The sequence below is a fragment of the Mycteria americana genome, chromosome 2 (genome assembly GCF_035582795.1).
Source record: "Mycteria americana isolate JAX WOST 10 ecotype Jacksonville Zoo and Gardens chromosome 2, USCA_MyAme_1.0, whole genome shotgun sequence".
Lineage (NCBI taxonomy): Eukaryota > Metazoa > Chordata > Aves > Ciconiiformes > Ciconiidae > Mycteria > Mycteria americana.
In genome coordinates, this window is record NC_134366.1 from 50,285,218 (window position 1) to 50,305,194 (window position 19,977).

General features: G+C 37.6%; 2 protein-coding genes across 10 annotated transcripts in view; one reads left to right on the top strand and one right to left on the bottom strand.

Annotated features, from left to right (window-relative positions):
- KIF15 (kinesin family member 15) overlaps positions 1–11,302 on the bottom strand; it is a 37,233-nt gene extending 25,931 nt beyond the window's left edge. The window contains exons 1-11 of the mRNA XM_075493348.1: positions 11,233–11,302; positions 9,523–9,565; positions 7,968–8,151; positions 6,832–6,908; positions 5,654–5,691; positions 4,623–4,720; positions 4,054–4,233; positions 3,152–3,361; positions 2,924–3,049; positions 1,370–1,492; positions 529–652 (exon numbers count right to left, since the gene is read on the bottom strand). Coding sequence (XP_075349463.1) covers positions 529–652; positions 1,370–1,492; positions 2,924–3,049; positions 3,152–3,361; positions 4,054–4,233; positions 4,623–4,720; positions 5,654–5,691; positions 6,832–6,908; positions 7,968–8,151; positions 9,523–9,565; positions 11,233–11,251 — 1,222 coding nt within the window. The 5' untranslated portion in view covers positions 11,252–11,302. The remainder of the gene's footprint in view (positions 1–528; positions 653–1,369; positions 1,493–2,923; positions 3,050–3,151; positions 3,362–4,053; positions 4,234–4,622; positions 4,721–5,653; positions 5,692–6,831; positions 6,909–7,967; positions 8,152–9,522; positions 9,566–11,232) is intronic.
- A 183-nt stretch (positions 11,303–11,485) lies between these two features.
- KIAA1143 (KIAA1143 ortholog) overlaps positions 11,486–19,977 on the top strand; it is a 62,747-nt gene continuing 54,255 nt past the window's right edge. For all 9 annotated transcript variants that reach the window (XR_012774262.1, XM_075493354.1, XM_075493357.1 and 6 more), the window contains exons 1-2: positions 11,486–11,707; positions 13,247–13,406. Coding sequence is in view for 8 of the 9 variants with exons in the window: in XM_075493354.1 (XP_075349469.1) it covers positions 11,600–11,707; positions 13,247–13,406 (268 nt within the window). In the remaining variant the exon portion in view is untranslated. The remainder of the gene's footprint in view (positions 11,708–13,246; positions 13,407–19,977) is intronic.

Sequence of the window (19,977 nt, forward strand, 5' to 3'; positions counted from 1 at the left end):
AGAAAAAAATTACATATTGATAAAAAATCCATTACCATCTTACATGGAAACTGATCTTTTATTGAAAGGTAAACATCCTTCTTCCTGAAAGGGCAAAAGGGGAAGAGGGGGGAAAGAAAAAAAAATCCAGTCCTGAGCTTACAAAGAATGCAGATTTAATGGGCATTATCAACACCTTAGTGCCCTCCCTCCAACCTAAATTTACAAGCAATCACATGTAAACTTTTGGTTACTTAAAGAAATAGGCAGCATACCTCTTACAAAGTGGAAGAGTATTCTAGGTATTCTATAATAGAAACATAGCCCTGTACACAAACTTGTGAGAGGAAGAAAATAAAATCACGTTAACAATTTCTGCAAAATATTAGATACAAATACAGGCAATTGGATCCATAAGACAAATGCAACCTCTGTAGGTCAGTCCCTACAAAAATATTAATTGTTCAGAAACTTAATGAATTACATAAGGCTCCAGCACTCTAGGCTAAAAAAGTAACAAGTTCTCTCTCCGTCACCTCCAGTTCTTACCTTGTGATACAGAAGTATCATGCATAGACGGCACTGAAGTAAGTTGAGCAAGCTGCTCTTTCAACTTCTTGACCTCAGCTTGCAGTTGGCTCACATTTCCTTGTGTGTCTTCATTTACCACAGCCTTTCATAAATATGTTAAAGAGAAAAGTTGGAAGACGTACAAATAAAAAAATCTTATATTTTATAGGATAAAAGTAAAAGACTGCAAAGCAACAAAACTACTGAGAAATTTTCCATCTTTGGACAGGAAGAACTCATGGGAAAAGCAAAGTTCAATTTACTGAGAAACCACTAAGTTGCACTTTAGCTAAAAATATTGGTTAAAAAAATTAAATGTTTTCTGCAGAATTTTCTCTGGAGCTTTTTGACCAACAAAGCTAAGCAGTCAGTATCGAAGGCAGTAGTTTCCACCCAGATGCCAACATACTTTCAAAACCCACTCGTGAGAAATTACGTTTTGGGTATTAACATATATAAAAACTAGATGCACTGAAATACTATTAAATCTAATTTTTTTAAATGAAAATTTTAATTTTTAGTACAGATTTACTTACTTTTTCCAATTAAGTGCTCGGAGAATGAGCAACGAACACACACTATTATCAGCCATTACCTAGTCCCCAGCTGTTGTACTCTATTCATAATCAAAAGCAAACAAGTCCTTTTCAAAAATCATGTCAAACAGGAAAGCAAATTTAGGATTTTAAAGTAAGTTATATTCATTTAAATTAGTGAAAGCACAAGAGTATTTCAATGAAGCTATCCTGTTGGCAGATGTGTTCTTTAAATGACAAGAATTGTTTGTTGCAACAATAAAGACATTGAGTAACTCTCTTACCTTGTTTTTAATCAACTTTGCTCGCTGAGCAAAATTAAGGGTAGACAGTGTTTCACCAAAACACCTGGATCCTGGATGAACATTTGCGATTATACATGTTTTTGCATTACCACCAAGGGAATCCTATTTGAAAATATAGAAGTTAGTTAGCTTTATTTGCATGTTTTTGGCTACAGCAGGAAGCCATCCCTTAAGAGCTACTGGGTATCACTTTCAACAAACTGCAGAAGGGATTTAACAAATCTCCATGCTACTTAAGTTTCTGAAATTTTATTTCAAACATGGGTATAAAGGATGTGACTGTAAATAAAGACTTTATTTGGGTTTTCAAAACCCTGATTCTATATTACTAATCAACAATTTGAGATATTTGTTACACCTGAACAGCAGGGAGAGAAAAAAAACAGAGAAAAAAATTCAGGGAATAAAGTAGATATTTCACTTTAATCTTGGTCATTAGCAGATTGGTATTTGCACTATTTTGAACATCATCTAGCCTGCTGATTGTTCCAACCTATCTTCTGGTGGCAATTGCCAAACAAAATCACAAAAGAATAGATTCTTGACCAAGGATTAAGAGGAACCTCTCCCTTTTACACGCATGTCTTCAAATACCTCCGTGCTGTTAGACAAGTAGCTCTCAAATCTCTGGAGAAGGTAGCAGTTTTACCCAAGACTCCAGAAGCCTAGTACTACAACATAGCCCACAAGCCTCAATGACATTCTCTCTGTCTGGTAGAGAAGGTCATGTTTGTGGACTTGTTTGCAGTACAACCACCTAAAAAAAAATAACCACTTAAGAAAGTAACAGCTCATATGATTGCAATTCACTTCCAATTTCTATGTATTTTGGGTTGCCTTGGAAGAACATAATTCTTCAGAGGTTCATGATTCTAAGATATACATAGAACAGGGATGGAATGATTGGGAATTTTGCTGTGATCACAACAATACTATGTTGCAACACAAATACTATATTATGTACAAATACTATACTATAATAAAAAATATATTACAGATATTATTCATTACTGTTCACAGAATTTTGGCGAGGGCTGGCATACAGCAAATCTTCAACTGCTTCCATCTTTGTTTTCTGTTCATCTTGAAAAGAGCCCATAATCTCTCAGGTAGGAAACTGTAAATTTACCTAACTCTTAACATCATACCGAAACTTAGCGCACATAGGCTAATTCTGGAAATCCTGTCAAACATTTCAACACATCTCTAAACATTACATTGTGGTACATGGTATTTCCCAAATTATAGGGATGAAAACATATGCTTCTTTTTCTTTAAGACTTGCAAATATTTAAAAGGAGATTATGAGCATAAATACATTTCTTGTCTTCAGTTAACAGCAATAAATCAACTATAAGTCTGTTTAGGTAAAGAGATATTTTTCAAGCTTTCTTCCACCTGCCCAATATTGAAACAAATCTTTAATGTACCCGAGTTCAGCTTTTTAGAGTAAAACAAACAAGTAAACCAACCCAAAAAAAATTTTTTTTCTACACCTCAAGCAGCATATAAAATCCAGAGGATATATATTACCCGTAACAGAAAAGTGAGCTTGGAATCCCGGTAACAAATGTGCCTCTGTTTTCCATTACCCACATCAACAAGTGCTGTGATTACTTGGCCCAGGCAACTTAGTGATCTATTTATGTTACCTGCTTCCTAAAAAAAAAAAAGAGAAGAGAACAAAGGTGAACAGCTTTGGTGGATGGAACAGGGCAGTATATCTGAAAGGAGAAAGATGCCACAGATTACAGAACTAACCTTCAACCTCAGTCCTTCTGTATGAGTGTCTTTCTGTCTCTCAGATCCTGCCAAGTCTACCAGGTTGAGCAGGGAAGACCGAATGTTAACAATCTCATTGTTTTTCTCCATGGATTCCACTGTGATAGTGAAAACTGCATGTGATCTTGAGGATTCTCTGTTCATTGAGGTTGATGCTACACGACGGTTTCTCCAGCCCATAGTTAATACCTAACCACGAAAAAGACATCAAATAGTATCAAGTATCTCAGACTGTATCCAGTATTTACATACAGGTGACAAACAGTATTAAGCGTATTTCAGTGTAACAGCTTTCAAAAATCTCGACGAGGACTTTTTTACTTTTTTGCAATAGAAGTATTTTAAAAGTGAAAAAATATAGCTACAGTCCAGCTTAATAAAAACACTAATTATAATATTAACTTCTTTCCTCCAAGAGTGCCGTTGCCCTTTGAAAGCATAACATATCCAATACTAGTGTATGTTAGCAGTACACAAGGAAAAAAAAAAATTTAAAGTCACAGTAGTACTATGTGTATGCGTCTCATTCATGGAGAAATAAACCCGACAATTTCTGGAACACACACACACAGCCTAATTAGTAGGAGGTGTCGTTTTCTGTTGCTATTTCAGAGATGTGTAGGGCAAGCATTAGGGAAAGATTACTGTAATTGCAATTCATATATTCCAAACTCCAGAACGATATGATTTCTTACATGTGTGGGACAGTCAGGAAGCATTGCCTAGACAGAGCTTTTTACAGTGTTTTCTGGAGGATGGAGATAGGGGAAGAGGGTGTCACAGACACTGTGCAAAAAAAATGTACTTTAATCAAAGAGGAATATTTACCAAATAAGCATCAAGATAAATAGCCCAAACATTAAAAAGTGACAAAAAAATACCTGGTATGCTTCAGCAGCAGATGACAACACCTGTTCAACAGCACCATCAACAAAGACTCCCTTCTTGATGTGTTCTCTGAGAAAGAGTCCAGCTGAAGCAGAATCTAGCAAGTCAAATATCTGTTCATTGTAGATTTCAATAAACGAGCATTTGCAGAGAAAACTCTTTCCACTGCCAGCCTGAAAAACACAGTAATTTACACTATAAACAGATTGGTTTTATTAAGTCTGGCATTGTATGGCAGTGAGTATCTTTTTATACATATCTAAAGCTACTAGTTTGCATATATATTCTGCATACTATACATTTCTGATGCCCAGATGACAACCGACACCCAGAAACCTAGATGCATTTTTAGACTCAAAATATAAGCACGCTTGCATCTGAAGAACGTGTATTATAATTTGGTAGAGTACTAGACACAAGCATTTCTCATTAATAAATTTGATGCAAGACAGCAATAATCCTGGAAACTTAACTGCTACACACCGGGCTTTCAAACAGCCTTAGCTAATCTTTAATGAGACACGTTACTTTCACTGCAATAATAAGTATAAAATAAATGTACCTTTTCTTTTTCACGTTCAATTAGAAAAAATAAGTATTCAAAGCTCCGTGGAATTACACCTCTCAGACTGTGAGTGAAATTATCAGAATCAGATGGTCCTAAAGAGATTTTTAATTTAAAAAAATTAATTAGTACTACTCAAGAATAATGGTTGATCTTTTTGAGATGTCATTATAGAAGACTTTAGCAAAAAGGGTTTAGTCAGTTTATGGCAAAACCACAGAAGACATGCAATAAAATTAACTTTCAAGATCTAAGATAATATTCCATAATCAGATTTATATGTAGTCTAAATGATGCTTGTGAAAGTTTATTTTACCTGTCCATAGGTCACCTAAGTCTAAAATAGTATAAACTACTTGGACTTCCATAGAAAACATGTACAGATGTGCAGGTACATTAACCAGAAAGATGGGGTAGATTTGTCCCCACGTTTAGTTAATTACTATGTAGTCCTTGAAAACGTGTCAGCCAAACTGGTTTTGGTTATTTCAGTAACTTTCTAATGTCAAATACAATATTAATGCATTTAAAATCAGCACTGTATGAAGAACAAGATTACAAGGTGATCCCTTCCATATACAGAGAGGCCTTAAATTCCTCGTTGGGTAGGAAGCAGTTATTTTGAAAACCTCACTATATTTTAATATGGAAGATCCTTGCATACTAGAATATTTTTCTTCTACACATGCAAGGGATATCAGCCAAACAGGGAAACCAGTAGAATACTCATCATTTTTGAGAAAATTTACTAAAAGTGTTTGATTTAATTGAAAAGCTTCTCTCCTGTTAAAAACAGAAAAAAAATTTCTACATATTCAGAAAGATAGAGGAGAGTACCTATACTTCACTCTTTTGATATAAAGCAAGGAAACTGCACTGAACACTAAACCATTTCTTCAACCTTAAAGTTATCTGCAGGAAGACAAAAATCTAAATCATCCCTGGTGTTTAAGCAAGACAACATTTCAACTCAAGACAAAAAAAAAATTAAGAAACCACTGAAAGATTAAGCTCTCTCATCCACTTACCCATCATAGTAAAGGTTTTTCCTGACCCGGTCTGGCCACTAACAACAACAAAAAAAAAGGTCAGGATAAAGCTTTATTCTGGCTCTAAAATTTTCGTTAATCTGCATCTTTTAAGGAGAACTCACAGCTTAAAATAAATAAAAAAAATCTTCTAAACTGAAGATAAAAAGAGACAGAGGCAAGCTGAGAAATCAGTCAGCTAAAAAGGTATAAAAATAGAACAGCAAATTTAAGCATGAAATTCTGTTAGATAAATCACCTTTTCTCTTCCCCCACCACCCACCATTTTCTTCCTTATTTCTGTTGGAAAGGGAAATAGTGGAACTTAGCATTAAAATGAAGGCTTTCAAATATATACATGAAACTAATTTTTGGGTCAATCTTTTGGGTTTTGTGTCACCCAGTAGTGCACATAAACCCAAAATGAGAAAAATACTTTTAGGTTGTATATATCCTTTTTTTAAACCATAGTTATTAATCATGCTGGAGAAACTTCAGGGCAATTTCACTTCATTTTTCCACATTTGTATATTGTAACAAAGTAGACTTCACTTCACAGTTTTGCAAACGCTGTGCTAGGCTAAAAAACCCAGTAGGGTTTTGATTAGATCAGTCCTTCAAGTTAGCATTTTTGGCCAAAGTGCTTACTCAGTTTTCAAAATGAAAAAATATTGAGAGTTAATATAATGATATTCATGCTACTAGTCATGGATATATTTCTACCTTGAAAACATTTTGAAAGTTAAAATTATCATTCATGAGTTTTCCCCACAGGCAGCTAAGACTCACTAAAGAGCTGAGCTGGCCAAATATCAAGTTAAAGCAATTTTCATTCCATTTTACTATGGACATACTGAAAACAACTAGCTTTCTCTTTAACAGTACAATAAAACTTCTAGTTTTTGGACAAACAATTGTAAACTCATTTAAATTTTACTATCTACATTATTGGCCTTAAGTATTAGAAGCATAACACCTACAAATAGATTGCTCCAAAAGAGGAATAAGAAGTACTCTTCAATATTGCAGGAACATTCCCTATCTTGTGCTGCACTAAGGAAGCACTTTCAAAGTTTACTGTAACATTAGGCAGGCTCTGGCACTTAAAACCACAACTACTCATTAACACAATCTCCTCAAATGTTGCAATTGCTATGAAATACCATTAAATGACTTACTATGCAAAGATGGTTCCATTGTAGCCATTCATACAAGATTCAACAATATTTTTGGCCACACTTGAGAACACTGACTCCTGGGGACAAGAGAAAGAGAAGGCACTTGGCACCGGTCATTTAAGTATCTCTTCTATCAGTGTTTTCTATGCCATAACTTTATAATGTATAAAAGAGATGCATTCCTTAAAGTTAGATGTGTATCATGACCCCTGGAGTTCTCACAGCAGAACAATACATCCTAAGTCTGTGACATAAATCACTCCCTCTGAAAAAATTGTATTCCTTTTTGATAACTCAAATAAAAAAATAAAACTCAGCATCATAGTAACAGCTTTCAAATACATATTATATTAATTTTGGTCCAGTGTTTTTGATTACATTTTTGTGGTTTATACCATCAGTAGATCAACACTGAACCTATGACACTCATCAAATCTAGTTAGCTTTCAACATTTGCCACCGTACAATGGCATATTCAAAAAATCTGCACACCTGTTAGCCTCATCTATTTTCACGTATTTCTTGGACCTGCAAGAAGAGCCTAGCTGCAAATAACAGCCTACATTGGGTGGGGTTTTTGGGGGGTTTTGCTTTTTTAAACAGAAGTTAAATGAAATTGAAGTCTTAGAGGAATTAAAATTATGTTCAGAATTTCAAACACAATATTATAAAAATTAATTGAAGGATTTTCCTTCCAGTATTACCCGTCCCAGATGAACAACACATCTGTTTAAAAGGCAAATGTGTAAGAAGGAAATATAACTAATAGAATATAAACTTGTAAGTTCCTAATATACAAATCACATATTTAATATCAGCTACTGACTGCCAGATATTTTGATATGTTTGTCTTAACAGGGGGGTTTATTTTCTGTCTATGGTGTTACTGTAACATTTACAAATAGAAGCTTCAATTTAATGCAAACTTTAATTAAAGAAATTAACAGTTAAAAAATACATTAAAACCATTAGCAGAATTTAGCGCAACATTTCTGTACTATAACTACATATTACCAATCTGACCACTGCAAAAAATAAGACCTAACGCATTACATCTTTCAAAAGGTTTAGTGTAGCAGTTGCTAAAATTTGGGGGGAAAACTGCAATATCATTATTAGATTCCGGAAGTTATTACCTGTGTTGTTTCCATATTTGCAACATAATCAAAAGTGAAGATCTTTGGCTCAGGCTTTGAATGCAGACGGATGGTATTTGATGAAAGAACAGATAAACACAAGCCTTGATCTCCATCGGTTAACAGAGTTCCCTCTGAAGGGGGACGTACCCTTACATAAACTTTGATAGCATCACCTTCAACACTAAAAGAATATTTATGCATTAGATTACTTTGAAATAGATCTCTCAGCTGTTTGATAAAATTAAATCCCAAAAATCAGATTAAACATGTGAAGTCATCCAAAGGTCTCTCCTGAAAATATACTACTTCTAGCTGTACACATCAATTCATTACAAGTCAAAGATTTATTAAAGGTAACAATGTGGCAGATTTAAACACAAAGATTAAAGTTAACAATATGGCAGGTTTAAAAACAAAGAACATGAAGTTAGTGGAATTTATTGCTATTGCATGTAACTTCAGCTCTAAAAAAACCAAACTACATTTCACACTGAACTCAAGATATATAAACCCAGTGTTATAATAAAGGTTTCAGTGGTTTCTAAGACTATGGGCTGCAAGCATCCTTCTTAGTACTGGAAGTTATAAAAGACTTTACAAATGGAGCAGATGATGCTACATTCCTGCAAGAAAGTTACTAGCATTTTTATTTGGTGCTTGCAAGAAGGGAAAGAACAATGAATTCTTGATCCATGAGTCCAATAAAGTATAGCAATGCCTACATCTAAAAGCTCCCTAATCTATTTCATTACATTTATCAGTGGATGCACCAGTAAATTTTGCTTGAATAAGTAACTGTGCATGACTATTATATTAAAGCTTTGAGGAGTTGTGGCGTAAATACCAATACACCGATATAATATTAAAGAATTAAATTCTTACATGAAGTGGCAGAAAACTTGGATTTACATTACTTCATTCTTTCCCAAAAGGCAGTTACAGCGCAAGGGTGTTATAACTGTTATTGATTTTTACTTTTGGTAAACAAGAAAAAGGAACAGAATAGTTTTAAAAGTGGGGGAAGGACTTCATGACTGAAATGGGGGGTTGGGGAGTGGCAGAGAAAAGGTCTAAAAAAGAACAGGAAGCAGCTGAGAAAGGGAAGATGTTATACTGGATTTAAGACGCACCACACTAACTTGCTGAATATTTTTTTCATTAGATAATACTATGCGGAGTTGTGGCAGAAACTGTTTATATTTGGAGGAGGGCTTTTTGTTTTTTGTTTTAGCTTAGGACTTCCTCACAGAATTGAAGTTCTTCGTGGAATATCTCTTCAGAGAAATTCTAGAGTCCAGCTGCAGAGTTAGTGGACAAACGAGAATTTACTGCATGGCAGCATCCCAAGAGGAATCTGATGCCTCAGAACAACACTTATTAAGAGAATATTTTTTTGAAAACCTGTAAGTTAGGAGAGAAAGGCAACAGTCTTGTGCAGGAAAACATTGACAGAAAAAACTTTAAATTATTTTACAAAGTTATACTAGGTTTTGTTTGCACTTTTTGTACAGTGTGATTATTCATACAGAGGAGCTGGCCAATACTACTTTACCTAGGTGAGTTCAACAAAGGTAATGCAGAGTCACGTAAGTCTCCTATAAAATAAAAGTGAAACACACACAGAAAAATTAAACACGATAAAATTATTGCTCAAAAACCCCTATTTAAATAGAAAACACTGTAAGCAGTACTGAAGGAAATAAATGGAGAGCCTTATAAATATCCATTTCATGCATGAATCAGAACTGCACAAAATTATTTAGTAACTGTCTTCCTTTGACAGAAAGTTTGCAGTTTCTTGCAAAGGCACAGAAAGCTCCAAGTCCTGCAATGTGAGCATGCACACACTTGTAAATGTATGTACAATGAGTAGTCTCTTAAATTAATGTATCTAAGGTTTTGCAAGTGTTTTGGAGAATAGGTACATAAATGTTAATGGTATTATATATTCCCATGATATTTTAAAAATTGCTAACTCACTGCAGATAAAACAACAATACAGCATGAAATAGTTTTACTCACGTGACTGCAAAAACTCAATTTCCTAAACCTGCACAACTGAGTAGCTATATTACTTTCACTTTTATGAAGTAATATTGAGCACTCTGTAATACATAAAGCTCTCCTATACGTATGAGCATCATTTTGCACAGCCTCGCATTTCAAGGAGATGGCACATATTACCCCATAGTAGATACAGTGCCTTATTTTTTACTTAAGGGTGAACCTGACATGAAATTATTTCATCTAGGTTAGTCAAAATATTAACTAAGTAACGTAATCAAATTTTAAAAATAAGTAAAATGACAAATAAAGATTATTTACCCAAATATTCCAATAATAAAGACCTTATGAAGTCTCTAAAAGTGCACAGGTTCTATTGTAGGAGGATCCCTTTAAAAGTAAGATTAATTACGATGTGCCAAGGCACTAACCTTCTCATTAACACTCATACTACATAAATACCTGCTGCTGCTATACGAGCCTACCTGCTTTGATTCACACAATAACATTTGAGGGATGTGCTAACTTCTAATTCAGTTATTTGTTCTTCAGGTGCACAAGGTATCAAAACGAGCTGGGACAAGAAAAGCAGCGCATCTTAAAGCTGAAATCAGACTGATAGATATTTGCACAACCTCTACCCTGGGAAATGACCGACTCTCAGCTAATCGTTCTTAGCTCCCAAGTGCTGCTCTCACTTGAACGTTTGTAAGAGACTAGTTATAAGCATCACAGCTAATTAAAACTCGATAAAGTTACAGAAGACGAACTGATAAACGCGGGACGGCTGAGAGCAACAGGGTTTGTAAAGCCTTCCCGCTTAGGAAGGCTGCTTACACGTATCAACCACAAGAAGCGCCTGGGGATGTCGGTGCCAGAAGTACTTCTGGAAGCGCTGGGCACCCCTCTCCGTGCCGCTCCTCCACCCCCACCGCCCTTCCCCGGCACCACCGGGGCCAGCGCGGCTGCCTTGCGGGCACTCCGGGACCGCATCAGCCCCTCCGCGGGGCACCGGGCCCAGCCAACACGGCCATACCTCTACCTGACCCTGCTTGTTCTTACACATGGGTGATACTCCCCCCGGAGGCGGTCGGCCCCAGAGGGCAGAGCCGTCCCTCACCCGGCCGGGGACACTGCCTGCAGCGCGGCCTCCCTCACCGAGCCGTCCCGGTCCCCGCCTGCTCCCCGCACAGGGGGGAAAACATCCCTCAGCCCCTTCACGGCCGCACAGCCCCACGGCCGCTCCATCCCCCCTCACCTCTCATGCCGGGAGCCATGATCGTCGCCGGCCCTGCCAACCCCAACGCCCCCCCCGCCCACCGGCCACCTCTCCAAAATGGCGGAACGTTTGAATTTGGCGCTAAGAGCCGCAGGCAGCGTGGCCCCGCCCCCTCCTCGAAGCCAGCATGGGCGCGGCCATTTCGCTCTATGCCCGCCTTCCCCGCTCCGGTTTCTCTCCTACCATTGGCTGAAAGTGCCTTCGCCCCCTTCACGTGACGAGGAGAGTTACGGAAGGGAGGCGGTGTGCTAGTTATGTCCTACTAGAGCCGCCGTCCTCTCGCGCCCGCTCGGCCCAGAAGCGTGGGGTGGGAGGCGGCAGCGCGGCTTGGTCGCGGGCAGCGGCCATGAGCAAAAGGAACCAGGTCTCCTACGTGCGGCCGGCCGAGCCCGCCTTCCTCAGCCGCTTCAAGCGGCAGGTCGGGTATCGGGAGGGGCCCACGGTGGAAACCAAGGTAACGGCCTGGCCCCGTGCTCGGGCAGCGCGGCCCTCCCCGCCCCGGGCTGCCGCCGGCCCCTTGCTGGGGGCTTGTGTCGGGGCCCTGCTTCCCTTCCCACCGCCGCGGCCGGCCCCTCGCCGGGGGTGGGAAGGGGCAGTGCCCGCTCCACGGGGCCTCCCGTGCCACGATACCCCCCTGGGGCCTAACATGAAGGCGGGGGAGAGGCCCCGTCGCAGGCGGTGGGGAAGCAGCACTTCCAGGCCTTGCCCCTGTAGGGCAAGGGGTAGCAGTAGTTACCCGCTTAGAATTAGCTGAAACGCGTCTTTGTAACTTGTTTTTGCTTTTATGTTGGAGATTCAAAACAACAACAATCCACCGCCCCTCGCCATTGCTGTTTTTAATATTTGCAGCCATGGTGATCATGGTTCCCTTTACAGAGCAAGCCAGTTCTGACCTGTCAGTACCCAGGTCGTCTCTGGGGGCAACGGGGGAAACAGCAGTGATGTCCCAAGTTTAACTGGCCTTACAAAGCCCAGGCAGGAATTAAAAAAAAAGTATTTTAGGAGTATAGTAAAAAAATATATTGGAAAAGTGTTAACATCATCTTAACATCAGATCAGCAGACACAAACTCTGGTGTGATGGCCAGGAAGGCAGGGCAGGGGCAGTAGGGGTTTGAGCCAGCATGTTAAAAGGCAGCCTTTTCTGGGGGCATTCTTTTTTTCTATGTTTCCAATGTGCTTTTGCATGTGTTTCCTGCTAATTGTAAGGTTTTACAGGATGCCTTAAGAAAGAGGCCCGTCATTATTTGTGATGAGCTGGAATTTGAGATAAAACTATGCCTTTAGTAAATTTAGTATGAACTGTTTTCCTTGCTGAGGAAGATTGCATTTTGTCTATCTCTTGGTAACTTAAGTAGATTATGGTAGTACTATCTATACTTTTCTTCTAAGATGAAATTTTCAGTTCCTATAATATTGCCAGACTTTATGTTGTTGCAGTGAGGTTTCCATGTCAGCATGTTTATTTATATAAAATTTTATTCCAAATGATGCGTCTGTCTCAGAGCACAAGTTTGAGAGAGTGGAAACAAGGACATGGTCTTCCTTATGTCAGTAATGCTTACAATGATTTGGTTAGGCAGCTTTAACGACAAAGGCACCATGGACTCCCTTTCCCTTTGCACTGTTTTGAGTACGGCATAGAAGATTAAAATTTGGACCCACACATTTAAGATTTTCTTAGTGTTGCGTGGCAGGCAGTGCTTGTACAGTAAAGATAATGAACAAAAGGAATGAATTTCTTATCTTCCAAGTTCCTACTGTTTTGGTCTTTAATTGAAAGAACCCATACTGTTTTTTTTCTAGGGGATGCTATGTCTCAGTGATAGAATTGAAGTGCCATTTGGACAAAGCGTGTTGGGAGGGCTTGGCACTGACAGCTGTGCCAGGTCTCCTCACTTACTGCAAAAGTGAAACCAAAGAGTACTAACCAACCCTTAGCTGTTGTGATTTACTGTGGTGATCAGAATTGCCTTTATTTCTCTCCTGTCTAGAGAGAGCAGCTTCCACTTGCAGATGATGATAGTGAGAACGGCAGTGACAATGAAGATGAGCAGCCTCAAGTGGTAACACTGAAGAAAGGGGACTTGACTGCTGAAGAAGCAATGAAAATTAAACAGCAAATCAAAGAGGCCTTAAAGTCAAATGAATCAGGTGAATTTCAAACTAACTTCTTGCTTTGTATTAGCCAAAGAGAGATAACCCATAAAAGGGAGCTTGACATTTGCTCTGTTTTCTACCATTTAATACTACCTTTGATTAGTTGTTTGGAATTTTTCAGCTAAATAATTTGGACTTGTAATTCCTAATCTGAAGTCATTGAATACATATCCAGGCTGTCTGGCTTTTTATAGCGTTGAGTTCTGTGCGTCTTGATTGTGCATCATCCTATCTCCAAATACAACCTTAAATCTTTTTTTTTTCTTTTCTTTTTTCTTTTTTTTTGGTTTGTTTTTTTGTTGTTGTTTGTTTTGTTATGGTGTGTCATTGTCCTAGTATACAGTCTTTTGACATCACCTGTGGTAATTTTTGAACTCATTAATTAGTTCAGCCAAATTTGACAGTAGAGTGGATGTCTTAAAGGTAATCGTATGAGTTCATGAAAGAGAGTGTCTGGGCAGAAGGAGGAAACTCAGGTTAGCGCTTAGGTAGAAAGAATGGCAGGTGTGTAAGCTCAGTAATGTGTTCACTTAACTGACTGGTCCATGTTACTACTTGCTTAAAATCATCCCCAGTATGTGTTGTGACTTGCAAATATATTAAGCAAAACTGAATGGATCAGTTGAAAATAACAGATGATACAATAGTACCAACAAACAGCAAGGTATAGAAGAAAATATTTCTTTGCTACAAAGAATTAGAAAGCTTTATCTGAGTTATTTAACAGGCTTTTCAAGAATGGGAAGATGGAAGTGGTGTGGGAGAGGTTGCTGCAGTTAGACAATAAAGACGTGAAACTACAGCTGATGAATACAGTTATGTTAAGAATTTCTGTCAGTATTCATCATTCAGATATGGTTTATATAAATGCTCTGAGAGTCCAAAACCTTCCATCATCACACTGGGTGTGATGAAATGTAGCTTTATTTTTATTTTTTTGCTGACAGAAGACGTGACAGATTAAAGGTAGATATTACTGTCTCTAGTGGAAATGTCTTGACAATTAAAAATATAGAACTGGAACCTCACAAATATAAAATAGAAAGGTGATTCATAGAAGCTGTGGACCTTTTCCTCAGTTAGCCATTGTGGCTATTTACAAAGGCTATAAATTAAGTTTAGAGCAGATTAAGAGGCTAGCATACGGCTATCAATATGACATCCTTAGCTTCTGTCTTTTTCTGCCATTTGGATTCGAAAATTCAGGTTTGTGCTGTCCCTATGTAGAAGTATGTGTTAAAATTTAAGTAGTAGAAATGGTATAAATGGAGAAGTCAAATAATAGTAGTGGGAGAAAATACATTGAGAATCTTACATTTTTGAAAAACAGATTGGTGAAAAATTCTTAATTTAATTGTAATGTAGGTTACCTTGAAACTAAATAAAACTACATCTGATTTGTTTCTGCAGGTAGATATGTATATGTAAGGTGTAACCAGGTAGTGGACTGAGGGCTGTGTTTACGTAACTTGAACTTCTCTGAGAAAATGTGTTCAGCTTCTGGCTTACTTCCTGGTCTCTTATTATTGAAGTGTAATGCGTGTTCTTGGTGTTGCAGTTTGTAAAGTTGTCACATGATTTCTTTTCAAAAGTGGGATCACCCTCCTAGTATTGGGAGAAATTTCAACGTATTGGAAAGAAATGGCATGATTCTTTCTAAGCATTGGTTTCCCTTTCATATAAGCAACTTGAATTTTGAATGTTCACAGTAGGAGGAAAAATGATTTTGTAGGGCTGGGCAAAAAGAAGTAGTTGTCCATGAGAATCTATTGAGGTGGAGTCCATGCTGTGAAAAAAGTCCAAAAACAGCTACTAAGTTGAATACACAGTATGAAATGGAAGTGTATTTGAATAGAGTAACTGAACTTCTTTGGTGGAGAAAGAAATTCCTAAGACATAATTGTATGTAGTGAGGATGGTAGTATTGAGTCCCTGTAGGACTTTGGCACCTCTGCTTATTACCCCTTCAGCCCTTCAGTAATAACTTGCATTTGGAGGAGAAAACCCCACAGTAGTAGGTAGCAGGAGTGTTGAATCACTACGCTCTGGGGACTGCTGCCCTCTGTTCTACATTATTGTATTACTATTCGTTCATCTGCCTTTGCTGTTAATATGAGGTCTTGGCCTCCTTTTCCTTTTTTTGGCTTATGGGAATGAACAGGGCACCTCTGCTATGGAGAGGACCCGGTGTGAAATGTTTAATGAAGGTGTAGGTGACTGTGCTACAGCTTGCTGAAGGCTGTTTTTGAGTCTTTGTCCATCTTTGCACTGACAGTCTGACCTCTAGATTTAAATTCTGATTTCTAGTCGGAGGCAGGTATTTAGACAGCTGGTTACTTCCAATTTAGTAAAGAGAGTTTTGAATAAGGTGTTAATTTATTTTCTTTTTTTTTTTTTTTAGAATTGTCAATTCTGATGGATACTTTATACTTCAGTGGGAAGTATAAAGAAAGTTTGATGCTGCATGATTTGATTACATTTCTTGTTGCTTTGATTTTTATCCCAGAAATTAAAAGTGAAATTAATTTAACGGGTACTAGACCATAATATATAGCACCAAATCAGATCATTAGTGAAATTACATGAAGCTGAAAAGGTAGCAGGGAAGTAAATTTTCCAACTGATAATCTTCCTTTCCACCATGGATCAATGCCGAGGCACCTTGATAGATCGTATGTAATGTGCTGCTAACTATCTGTTGTGAATAGAAACTCTTAGTTTTTCAAAACATGGAAAGTACTCAGTTTAGAGGTTCTGCCCTCTCCTCTTTTGTATCTGTAGTGATTGTCTTCATTTGAAGGTCCTTGTCTTCAGGCTTTGGTTTGGGATATTATTCTAGGATTTTCCATATCTCATTTACATCCTTTCTCCTTAATTTTCTTCTATAAGCAGTTTGACACGGCTACACTTTTTTTTATTTCAGACACCAGCAGTTTCCATGATTTGCATTTTCTTTTACAGATGAGTAACGCTTTTGCATTAATTTGGCAAAACCAGCTGATTAATGTCCTAGCTGCACTTAGTTGCCTCCTAAGGCAGAACAAAATTTAGTGAAACTTGTATGTTGGCTTTTGCAAGTGTAGTCACAGGGACCTTTTTTATCTAGGACTGAACCTTTCCTATATGAGAAAACGCTTTTCCATATTGAAATATTTTTCTCCATGGAAGACTGAAATAGAGGCTTTTTAAAAAGAATTTGTTTATCAACAGTCATTTTGCTTAATATTTTTGTGCAGCATTTTATAAATTCTTGGTTCAGAGACAAAGAAAAATGGTCTTACCAGAAACTAAATTTGCACAAAAGAAAAGATGGCAATTACTGCAAGATACTTTATCCCAGCATTCATTATAGTCTATGGAATTGATTTTTCTACTGCTTTTCTAGTTCATTTGGCCTCTGGGACACTCTGATACATGCAGATGACCAAATTTTGGCAGAAGGTGTCCTTACTCATTCAAAGTCTTTTAATACTATTCTTGTCTCATTCTGTATGCTGGGGTTGGGGGAGGACAAGAGAGGGGAGAGGCAAGGAGAATACCTGTCTTGGGTATCGGAGCTCTTTCCTTAGCTTAAGCAGTTGTTATATCAGATATATATCACAGAGTTCATGCTGCTCTTCATCATGTGAACAGCAGGAATCGAAATCAAAGCTAATTTCACAGTATTTAAGTAACAAAACCTTTCCCAAGTATCCTCATAAATGATTGAGACTGAATATCTGAGCAAGACTGGCCTTTTTACCTTCATGATACTAGCGTGCGGAATTCCTGTAGCAAATGCTTCCAAAGGCATACATAGAGATGGGTAGCCAGAAAGCACTAGAAGGAGCATCTGAAACAGCTGACCTGAACTTCTGACCTTAGAAACCATTAAGAAATTTGCCAGCTTATCATAATTTTTTTCCAACCTTTATCATTGAATTGATGTATATCTTGGAATATTGTTTGCGCTGCTCCTCCTGTTGTTCCTGCCAGTTTAGTGGCATTTGTGTTTCTTGTTGTTGCCTCATTAACCTGTGCGGACAGAAACTGCTGAAAAATGGTGCTGCTAACTACACAAATGACTACTAAATAAAAAATACAGTCAACTGAAGAGCAGTGTTTCTTTTTCAGACCCTCATTTCTACTTCTCTTGTAATACCTAACTTGCAATTAAAGAGCAGAAAAAAATTTCTGCATTTGTGGCTTCTTAAATTGATGGTTTAAGCTGAGTTTTCAGCTCAATGTTTGATTGTGCCCCTCCTACTCAACCAGTGTAAATGTTTGTAATCCAGGTAAAAGCAGCAATGAGGCTATGACCAGGCAGAATTTGAACTGCTAGTGTAGTTTTTTGACTCTCTTATCAGAAGTGGATTTTATTATTTCTCCTGTAATGCTTTTATGTTGGTTTTATTTTACTTTGGGTGTTTCAGTGTGTTTATCAGAAATCCTGCTTTCCATAATTTGTAATACTGATACAGTCTTTCATCGGGGCTCTGTTTTAAAAACTACCAACACTGAGATTGTTTCTTCAGTCTCTTCTTTGCATTGCTCAGTACAAGTCAGTTTTTGGAGTCATTGATAAAAACAAAAAAGACAGCTGACACATAAGAGTCTGGTAAAATTAGAAAGGATGCGGTGAAGCTTTTACCAGCTGGAAAAGACAATCTTAACAAATCAACACAAATTTCTTGAGCTGCTACATGAAATTCTTTCAAAAAGCATAGTCTGTCTGTTCTCCCTCTTTGCACAAGTTGCTTAGGTAAGGCTAGGCCTGCTGTGTTTCTTCATCTGCTTCATTCTTTGTCAAGCACTGCCAACACATCATAGCTCTCTGAAGTTGGCCTGGGCTTCCTGCTGAAAGGAATGTTCTTGAGCATATAATGAAATTTTGACAGTGTTTAACCATGCCAAGAGCTAAAACCTTTCCCTTTGTTGCAGAATGATCTGCAAATAGTGTTGAGGCCCTGGAGGTCAGAGCTAAGGTAGTTGCCATTTTGGTGGAGGTTTTGACCTTTGCTCTATTTATGCACTTTGCTTATTAAGAGTTTAAATTCATATTGCAAAGATACCTATCAGTTTCTCCATCTGGTAGACAAGATGAAATGATTTTGTGCAGTTCACAACGTGGGTAGCGGGAGACATGGGGGTAAAATTGAAATTTCTGACTTCCATTTTTACATGGAGTATGAGTACGTAGTTGTTTATCTGATTTATTTTGCGGATATGCTTTTGTTAGGTTTTTAGAGGTTTGGTTTTTCAATTTACCATTCTAAGAAAATGTAGTAATTGCTCTTTAAAAGAGTGTCCAGTGAGATTTTTTGATGCTCCTCATGCTTATGCAGTAGCTGGTTGCTTTGAAGTCCTGTTTCCACAGCTGTACTGGTACTGTATACAGTCTGTGTGCTGACTGGCTCAAGTATATACACAGTTGGGTCTGCTTATAAATGAAATTTTTCTTATAGATGCTTTTTTTTTTCCCCCCAGAATTTGGCTTATATCATGTGCCTCAGATCTTATTTAAGTTAGATCTGGGTTTCCAAATAAACATTGTAGTTAACCAACAATTAGTAAGGGGAATTATTTTATATTTAACTTCAGAGCCCCACAATGGAGGCAGTTATGTGGAAAAATATTTTGAATTTTTAATCCAACTTCTGAGAAAAATGGTACATAGTGTATTTTGATTGGTTGGGTGTGATATGTTTTCAGAAATAGTTATTTTTCTCTGCCAGAATTTACCATAGGCACTTCCTAAACTTCTGTATCCTATGTACATCATCTAAACACCTAAGCTTTCCATGCAGAATTCAGAACGGATCCATTGACAAGTATGCTTATCATATCTACAGTTTACTATTGCTGGTATTGCCTTTTAACTGTCATGCTTTTGTAATGCACCAGTACTGAAATATTTTCCCAAAACCTGGTTAGTTATTTTCTGCATAGTAGTCTCCTCTCATAAACTACTGCAGAAGTGTGCATTCTGTAGAAGTCATTGACAGAATTGGTGCTTAGTTTTTTAAGCTAGATTTCTTCTTAAAAAGGGTCTGCGAAACTTAAGGAATTATAAGTGAAGTTTCCTAATGAGGTTGATGATCTTAATTTGTACCACACAACCCTTAAGACACCAGATATAATAGTTGTATTGTTTGGAGTATGCACTGAAAAGTGTTTCAGCCAGCGCTGTGCATGATAACACTGAAATGTTAAGTCTTCTGCCATAATGCTTATGAATTGAGGAAAGAATTTGTGATAAAGACAAAAGATATTTATTGGTTATAATTAAATAGCACATAATCTTGTCAAACACATGCATATTGTTAGGAAATTTCTGTTGAATAATGAATTTCACAAAAGTACTTTAGGAAAAATAAACCTATGGTTCTTTAACATCCTGTCACATATACATTACAAAAATTGCACACTACTGCAGCATGAGCCTTTGTGTCTGATTCATGACTTTACAATTACAGGGGATTTTTTCCAGAAATATTACCTGTTACTTGTGCAGTAGCTTTCCTCCTCTGCCTGATAATCCTGGAAGGGACTTCTCTTGTTTTTAAAATTGTTATTTGCTCTAGTA